At 35.6% G+C, this 9692-nt stretch overlaps 1 protein-coding gene across 4 annotated transcripts in view; it reads right to left on the bottom strand.

Moving 5' to 3' along the window:
• Window positions 1–3742, bottom strand: part of LOC125670917 (multiple epidermal growth factor-like domains protein 10) — a 14237-nt gene extending 10495 nt beyond the window's left edge. Inside the window, exons 1-5 of one of the 4 annotated variants that reach the window (XM_056163044.1) lie at window positions 3589–3713; window positions 2959–3471; window positions 2649–2817; window positions 2490–2545; window positions 562–1961 (exon numbers count right to left, since the gene is read on the bottom strand). In XM_056163044.1, coding sequence (XP_056019019.1) covers window positions 1888–1961; window positions 2490–2545; window positions 2649–2817; window positions 2959–3471; window positions 3589–3646 — 870 coding nt within the window. In that variant the 5' untranslated portion in view covers window positions 3647–3713 and the 3' untranslated portion in view covers window positions 562–1887. Of the gene's footprint in view, window positions 1–561; window positions 1962–2489; window positions 2546–2648; window positions 2818–2958; window positions 3472–3588 lie in introns of those variants that run through there. The other 3 variants (XM_056163041.1, XM_048906352.2, XM_056163042.1) reach the window with 3 other exon arrangements.
• Between the last annotated feature and the right edge of the window lie 5950 nt (window positions 3743–9692).

The following is a 9692-nucleotide window of genomic DNA, read 5'->3' as shown; positions in this document are numbered from 1 at the left end:
TTTAACCTTTTCAAGACGATAACTGGGCTAGATAATGAAATGACATGTCTGTTCCCTCGATCGTAACAGTAATTACTTCACATAAATTCATTGTTTTCAAATTTTTAAAAAATAAACAACACCTGTGCCACTTCCATCATTTTTTATGGGATACGAATAATTTATCGTATGGGTGATATCCACTGGATAAAGGGGTAAATATGTGATTTTAAATATATGTCACGTTCGATTCGTCTTTTAAGATGGCTACAGCACGCTTTTCTGGAGCCTAAGCGACACGTGGTTAGTAATTAGAATTACATCGACAGTATTCAATGCCTGGGTCGAGGCCTCTGCTGGTGGACTGTTAGTCCCCGAGGGTCTCTACAGCCCAGTAGCTAAGTACTTCGTTACTAGCTTGAAAATACGGATGTATATTTAATTGCTGTTATAAAATTTAGAAATTCATTTCAAAATTAAGGATTATCTCCCTTGTGCATAGCTCTTATCCTTGGACGAATTTGGCTCCACTTTTTTGGCACGCTGTTTTTGGCTATATTTAGCTCCAAAACTTCATAGTTATTTTGGATTTCAAACATTTCGGTTGAGCATCACTGAAGAGACATTATTTGTCGAAATGCGCATCTGGTGCATCAAAATTGGTACCGTATAAGTTTTATATTGAAACAAAAAACATTGGATTTTGGAATAACATTTTGATTGAGATGCCTCGCATGATTGAAAATGATCGTATGCGTGCTATTGGGATGCTGGAAGCTGGAATGTCTCAAAGCAATGTGTAAAGGCAGTTTGGAAGTTCATATTAACACTGTAAATGCTTTGTGGAGACGATATCAGCAAACTAGCACCGTTTGGGACCGCCCAAGATCAGTACGCCCGCGTGTGAGGTCACTTCGGCAAGATACGAATATACGGACGTCACATTTGCATAATCGATTCCAATCGGCTTTTTGACCGCTAGAAACATCCCTGGGCATCGACGGGTAAGTCCTCGTACCGAAAGTAACAGACTACAAGAAGCCAACATCCGTTCTCGACGTCCTCCTATCCGTCCTGTTCTGCTCTGGCGTCACCATGTTGTGATGTTAGTGTGGTGTAAGAGGCATCGTCGTTTCAATAACAGAGATAGAGTGGACGTTCTGTTTACGGACGAGTAGAGATTTCATCTCGACAGCAGTGTTGGTCGTGTTCGAGCTTTCCGTCGTGTTCGAGCTTTCCGTTGTGCCGGAGAACGTTATATTGACAACTGTGTTATTCAGCGCCGCCAGTTCGGCGAAGATAGCGTTATTGTCTGGGGTGAAATTACAATACATGAAAAGACCTCTTTGGTAGTAGTAGAGGGCAAGTTACGGTGACGAGATTTTACGTTAGCACGTCATTCCATTCATTCACAACAGCCAGCGTAATGTCATTCTACAGCAGGACAACACACGACCACACACCGCACGCGTTGTTGTTGACATGTAGAGCAGCAAAACGTGAATGTGCTACCCTGGCCTGCGATGTCTCCGGATTAATCACCTATAGAACATGTTTGGGATGAATGGAACGTTTACTTCAAGAGCCAACCCCCTGCTACGTTGGAAGCTTTGCGTCGTTGTTTCTTGCGCACATGGCGGAATATTCCCCAGACATTTCTGCATAACCTGATTCGTTCAATGCGTCGTAAGGTGTGAAGAATGCATCGATGCAAATGACAGTCATACACGCTGTTAAACCTGTGAAACTTTTTGCACCCCCTTGATTTTCAGTGACTGTTCGTATCAACCATAATGGACATATATGTAATCCGTTATTTGATGTTTAAATTGAAAGACCATGCATTATATCAAATAATGATACACATAATGCAACATAATAATTTGTATATGAATCTATATATAAAATTTATAAAATAAACAGTTTCTTTTTTCCGCTGGTACAGTCTGTGTATACATATGTATATACAATTCTATGACTTCCTGCATGGGTTAAAATAAGGCCAAGGTAAGGTTAAAAGTTTTACATACGGTATGGTAGTATATATGATATATATTTACTTTCTTCTCAAGAAATACAAAAATGAACATGTATGCATTTCAAAACATTCTTGTGTAGTGTAGAATTGATTATACATGTAATTACACTGAAATGAAATTAGGGGCACAATTATCTAAGAATTACCGATATTAATATACATGTATTAAAGGTAAAATTTTCTCATATACACATAAGCTACCCCCGAGCTAGATTACGCCTACAGTAGGAATAAATTACAGAGAAGGACGGTAAACCATATACAATCAATCAGTCTTCAAAGAATTGAGTTACGTTTCTTAAATACTCATTTTTGCTTTATTACAAATTCGCTGTTTAATCTTGTTTTACGCTTTTGAAAATTACAGGATTAAAAACAATTAACCATTAATTAGAGAACAATTAGATTAAGATAAAGAATTGAAGGAATCGAAAAACCGTTATAAACAGCAAGTTTAAAAAAATGGCGTTACCTTGCGGTTGTTGAATAATAGGTCCTTCGTAAACATGTTGATTTTTCTGTTTTCTGAGGAAGGAGAAAAATTACTTATTAGGAAACTTATCTCCATATATATATGCTTCTCCTTTTATATATGTTCTTAAGATATCACAAGTTCAATTTCACAAAGCTGTACCCTTTGTTGTATCGGTATAAAAGTGTTAGAATTAACACTGACAGTATCAGCAACACGGCGAGCGACAGGGACAAGCCAACAAGCAGTCCGGTGTTGATTGGAACATTTTCCTTTCCCATCATGGTATGAACAGATGGCGAGGAATGGGTGGCGGTTTGTGAACTTTCTTAAAAATCAAAAATGTAATCAAAACACGTAATAACACCATTCAAAATCCAGTCGGAAATTGGATACATACATAGATGAATATGTAAACTTATAAATGGATGATCATCGCTACAACCCGTTTTTAAAATGAAATACCTACCACACCTGTTTCCAGTTCCCGTCATGCAAGGTGTTGTCAGGAATGTAGAAACCACACAGCCCCCTGTTCCCTGATCACAAGCACCGCCATCTTCACAATTACACCTCATATCACAGGTTCTTCCGTAAAAACCGTTAAGACATCCGGATGTACATGGACCATCATTAAGCATATTGCACGGTTCCTTACAATTAGCCATGGGGCATACAATTTCACATCTTGAACCAGAAAAGCCCGAGCTGCATCCTTGAAGACAGTTGGCTGTCGTAAAATCACAACTTCCATCACCTCCACAGGCGATAGGACATGCTTGTGTGCACAGTGGCCCGAAAAAACCGGCTAAACAACCCCTCTCGTCACAAAATCCGGAAGTTTTGTCGCAGCGTCCACTTCCGGCGCATTGGCCACATGTCAGTGTACATGTTAACGAAAAGAATCCTGGAGTGCATCCATTGTTACACTCCGATCTTTCATTACATGACCCATCTCCACCACAATTTCTGCATGTTTGGGCTGTAGTTGAAAATGTAGACATATTCAGAATGTTTTGCAGAATTTGTATACACACACACACACACACACACACACACAGAGAGAGAGAGAGAGAGAGAGAGAGAGAGAGAGATTTACCCAATATGCATAAAATCCTCACATAACATAAAATAAAGGTGTATATGAAAATAACCATGTTCGTCTGAAAATCTTTATATACCGCTTGAAATGAGGTTTTATATACATTAAAATCGCTATGTATAGCCGAGGCTGTAAAAGGTCAAGTGGGGTCAAGTAATGTTAGTAATAGAGGAAGTCGTTACACAGTCATGATCAGTATTCCTGTCACTCTACATACAATAATAACAACTTCTTAAAAAGTCTTGCTTCAATACGCCCTTTAATTTCCCGATGACCCATGACTCCCATGAGAATGCAAAGTCATCTTGATCAAAATCTTGAATACAATATTCGTCTTGTTGTCCTGTACCAATTTTACTCACAACGAAGCTTGGAAAAACCACGCCTGAAAAAGAATGACGACTGATGCATGCAATCAAGTAGAAGACAGACCGGAAGAAACACTTGAATAAAAACACAATGTTTTTTAAGATTTTTAAGATTAATCATGCAAATGCAGGTACATATTATATACTGTACACTGCATGACCAGGATTTTTTTTTTTAAAAACCACACAGGACGAACGTCTACTGTTATTTTAGATTTCAATCATTTCCCGTATCGATGGTGGCATATTTTTGCCATTACTTGTTAAATGATTATGTCAACTTGTCAGATAATTATGTTGATTTATCAGATTGGTTATGTCGACTTGCCATTTCCGATTATCTTTTAAGTTTGCCTTTTCTGACATCTACTTTCCGTTTTGATATCTTGAGGTCAACATCACAATCTGAGAAGTCGATATAATTCTCTAACAAATCAAGATAATCATCTGACAAGCTGATAAAAAGATCTGACAAGTCGACATAATGATCTTGATTGGGGGTGTATTGAGCTTGTTAGATCATTATGTAGACTTATAAGAACATTATGTCGACTTTCCAGATCTTTATATCAGCTTGTTAGATCATTTTGTCGACTTGTCAGATCAATATGTTGACTTCTTAGACCATTATGTAGTTAAGTGAATGATACATCTTAAGCGTGAAAGCAATTTTACGGTAACATTGTTTACTTTTTATTATCTGACAAGTCAACAACATTTTTTGACAAGTCGACATAATTATCTAAAAATTCGACATAATCATCTGAAAAGTGATGACACAAATATGCCACCATAAGTATCATTAGAGTTCTCTGCTATAAACATATCATATTTGATAGATAAAAACGTTGGATACAATGGCTTTCCACAGCGTACTGCAATCGACAGTTAGGCCTATACATTGCAGGGATATGTAAACTAAAAATAACATATGCTTGCGAAATTGACAGAATTCTACCTTGATTTCAATTTATTTGTTTTATTAATTAGGGAAATTGCAGACTCCTGTGGATTTGTCAGATTTTAAAACATCCTAAAAATAGTAACATTACATGTACATGCAAGTATCGTAGTACATGTACCCGTTAAACAGCTGTATGGAAGGTGAAGATAACGAACAGTGATCAATCTCATGTGCATGATGTAACATCAACACTCTAATGTTGATCTCGGACCTGGGAATGGTCCCGAGATCATTCGATGGGCAACCCCAGGTCCGAGATCAACATTAGAGTGTGATATTGTTTATATCAGATACAAAAAAAACCCAAGTTGATAAAAAAAAAAATGGGGGGGGGATCCAAACATGAAATTGCTGTACAAATGGAAACGATATTTGACTATTTCATTCTTTCAGTGGATTTACATTAATGGTTATGTTTCCAGCACTATTGGCATTGTGAAACATGCTAAAGTCTGAGTTCTGTAGCTTTATTCCATTGCTAGTCACGATAATTGGATGATTAATTATGGACATCCCCTCCTGTGGTCCAGAATCTGGAGGTCGACTGAGAAACTCGTTACATCTATCGCTGTGTTGTTCATGTACATGTATATACTATTAAGCAGCTCCTGGGGGGGGGGGGGTGCTAATTAATACTAAAATTGGAAATAAGTGAATTATCTTTAATTATTTTTTCGGATTTACCAAACTCGCCCGTTTTCATTATTTCATATAATTTGTAGGAGTTGTGGAACTTTGTTTACGTGGCGTCATCGTATGAACTGGGATGTTTACAGATCTGATGCTCCTATTTTTTTGCTTAGGGAATGTTACCTTATACTGAAGTAGGTTTTTTTTTTTTTACCATTTCCCGTCTATTTCGTTGAAATACGTCGGAAGATATTGGTTCTGCTTTTCTCATTTTATTGCCAATTCCTCGGGATTTTATATTTCAGAAATCGTTTTAAAGCGGTTTTTTCTACATCAAAATTGCCATATATTCACATTTTGATCTCCATTAGGACCGGGAATTTCTGAAAATGCTTCAGTATCACCCTCCATAGTTTCCCTACTGTTTTCTATCGCCAAGAACGTTGTTTGTTTTTAAAAATTTGAAGTTAAAACGTGTTATTGTTCTAAATAAACAATTGCTACTTGAGTTAGATACTCACTACAATTTAGTGCTGTTTTTGAGAACGTTTTTATTTAAATTTCTGCTTAATTTGAAAAAAGATTTTGTGTAACATCATTTTTTTCCATGTAGTTTTGTTAGATTTCCAAAGATTAAAGAAGAAATAGCGAAATTTGAGGGCGAGACAGCCCCTTGACAACGGGCCCAGAAAGAGATATCTCGACCCTTGCGGCGAGACAGCCCTACCTCCTTGCAGCTGTCTCACCCTAGCCAAGATAGGTGTATCAGTGCTGATGCACTACTAGGTATATGATATAACGAACAGTGATCAATCTCATAATGAAAGGTGAAGATAACGAAGTGATCAATCTCACAATGAAAGATGAAGATAACAAACAGTAGTCAATCTCATACTGAATGGTGAAGATAACAAACAGTGATCAATCTCATAATGAAAGGTAGAGACAACGAATAGTGATCAATCTCCTAATCTATAAGCAATACAAAATAGAGAGTTAGATATACAAAGCAAAGGTGGAATCAGCATCCCCTGTCGACCATTCACACCCGCCGTGAGCCTTATATTTTCATAAGGTGTTTTTTTCTGGTTCAACACATTTATTCAATTCTTTTAGTCAGGATTTTGACAAGTGCCCCTACATCCCAACCTGACCAGCGGGTATGGGGACTCAATGCTATTTACACAAACACTCACTTTCACACTTATGGTAGACTTTCATACAAAAGATAGAAGTAAAGAGAAAGAAGATAGAGGGAAAAATTACTCTGGCTGCTGAACAAAAACATAGAAATAAGGGGGGGGGGGATGCCAACAAAGGCTATGTTGTTTTGTTCACTCTGTGCACAATTTAAAAGTCTCAAAATTTTGATCACGAAATCAATACAAATATATATTCATGTACAAATTACATGCTGATACCTATAATCTTATTTATCCACAATGTGATATAAAATCATTAATTCAGTTTTTTAAACAATTTCCATTTTCCCTCAAATTGTTCTATGCAGTTCTTTCTAAGAGCTATGTGTCTTTCAAAATGATATACATTTATCCAGATATTCTTAAATTTTACTAGAAGCAGTGGACTTTCTTTACATCGAGAAGAATATATAGGTTTTAAATTTAAAAATATATTAATCAATTCATTCTCTGAACAGCCAAATAAAAATGCTTTCTTATCTGTGACAATATTAAATGTAAAAGATTTTTAAAAAAAACATTTGTAAACCACACATACTTTTTTGCACTTTTTCACACTCATATAAAATATGCTCTAGTGTTTCTTTTTCTCTAACACAGAAACTACACATGTTATGATTGATCATTTTGATTTTTTTCAAAATAGTATTTGTAGTTAATATTCTTTGGTTTATTCTATTTATTTATAGTAACCACTGTATTTTTCTATCATTTGTAAATCTAAAAACATTTAAATTGTTTTTTTTCCATTCTTGGTCTGTAATTGAAATTTTTTCGTTCCATTTCTTTTGACCTGTGGTGTTGGTGTTTCACCACTGTGATTCGAAATCTTGTATATTTTCTTATTTCCAGCATTAGCAAAGACAAGTGGTAAAATATGTAATGGCTTAATCTCTCCATCCTCTTTGCTCAAATGATTAAGAGCAATATGTTTGCAATGTTTCTTAACTGCTTGTAATATACTAAAAAATTCTAAAAAGTTTGTATGCACCCCATCATAAATATTTGTAAATTGATCATATGATAAAAATGTAAAATAAAATCAGGTGCTTAGGAGGAGTAAACATCCCCTGTGGACCGTTCATACCCGCCGTGAGCCTTATATTTTGATAAGGTAAACAGAGTTATCCGTAGTCAAAATCAGTGTACCAAGAACGGCCTGACAATCGGTATGAAACACGTCAGAGAGCATTTGACCCATTGATAGGTTGTATTGGCAAACTAGATTGTATATGAATCTACACAACGATTAAATTTAATATACTCACTTCATTTAAGACCGGTAATATCAATCTTAAACATTCGGTTAACGATGAGATTTAGAGCCAAACTGTATATAAAATTATTCTTTCATGGAAACAACATTCTGGTTGTATTCAATATTTGAGTTTTTATTTTCAGGTCACCTTCAACTATAAAATCAGGATAGCATCATAGACAGTTGCTTCTTCAACAAAAATGGAAAACGGAAATATTCATACCTAGTGATCAGTCATCTAAAACTTACTTTGTTAAACACCACTCTGATTCCACGCACAAGTACTCTGAAGTTGAAATAAAAAGTATGCTGGAGTTCTTCATTGAATATATCTTCGTGGTCTTTGGTGATCAGGTCTTCCAACAGTCTGTTGGAATTCCCATGGGCACGAATTGTGCTCCTTTGTTAGCTGACATGTTTCTATATTCATATGAAGCAGAATTTATTCAAAAACTTCTACGCGAGAAGAAAAAATCTCTCGCTGTAGCCTTCAATTCGACATTTAGATATCTCGATGACGTTTTGTCTATTGACAATAATAACTTTCATTCATATGTCGATTTGATATATCCCTGTGAGCTCGAAATAAAGGACACCACAGAGTCGTCCACTTCTACTTCATACTTGGATATTTTATTGAAAGTAGACATTAACGGCAAACTCACAACTCAACTATATGACAAACGGGATGATTTCAGCTTCTCCATCGTCAACTTCCTGAAGTATTTGTATGTATAAACTGACAACGCTGGTAATCGTTTATATATGTATTCAGTGTTAATCATACAAGACTTACAATATTATTAATGTGCAATCGTTCCACAAGGATACACAGCAACACACCACCATTCACTTTCCAGACCAGACGACAACAACCTCGTACATGCGCATCACACACGGTGTCTAGTTAACTCGTACCTGCACACACTCATACCACACTACACTCCCCTCCCTTTTGAAAACATTTACAGAGCCAATTGAGTATTCAAAAGCTCTGAGAGTACATCAGTATTTGAGGTTAAGTATAAAGAAATCTTTTTTTTCTCTTCAGATTTTTGGGCATTATCTTATACATGTACATGTATGCTGAGAAGTTCCAGTCGATAGATAGATATTGGTCAACGCATGCCCCTATCAGAACAACCCAGTATCAAGAATTATGTCTAAAAATATGTTTTAAGAGGTTGAATATAACAAGAACATTTTTGTTAAATATAATGCGAGTACATTTAAATTTAGTGATTGAAAGTAAGTACTTGGACATTCGTATACAATGAACTTGGGGAGGAAAAACGGTCATTACTTTCTCATAACATTTGATATCATAATGGTGTTGTTGCTTAGCAACCAAATATTTTGAATATAAAAAAATAGATTATTTTAGATTTTAACAGAAAAGATCTTTGTTTTAATGTTGCAATATTTATACTATTTAGTGGAACATAATGGCAAAACGTCATATTATTAGAAAATGATGAAGACGTATATGAAGTACGAAATTTCCATTTTATGACCTTTGACCTTAATTCTCTTCATTATATTTTTTGTTAAAAACCTTTTAAAATTATTAAGATCTAGTCAAAGATTATATTTTTAAAATAATGTGACATTTACTAATCATCATGCAATGTAATTATGTTTAAATTGTGTCGAATGGATGTAGAAAGGCAAATTATGGT

Source organism: Ostrea edulis, chromosome 4 (genome assembly GCF_947568905.1).
Source record: "Ostrea edulis chromosome 4, xbOstEdul1.1, whole genome shotgun sequence".
NCBI lineage: Eukaryota > Metazoa > Mollusca > Bivalvia > Ostreida > Ostreidae > Ostrea > Ostrea edulis.
This window is presented reverse-complemented; position numbering and strand designations above follow the sequence as displayed.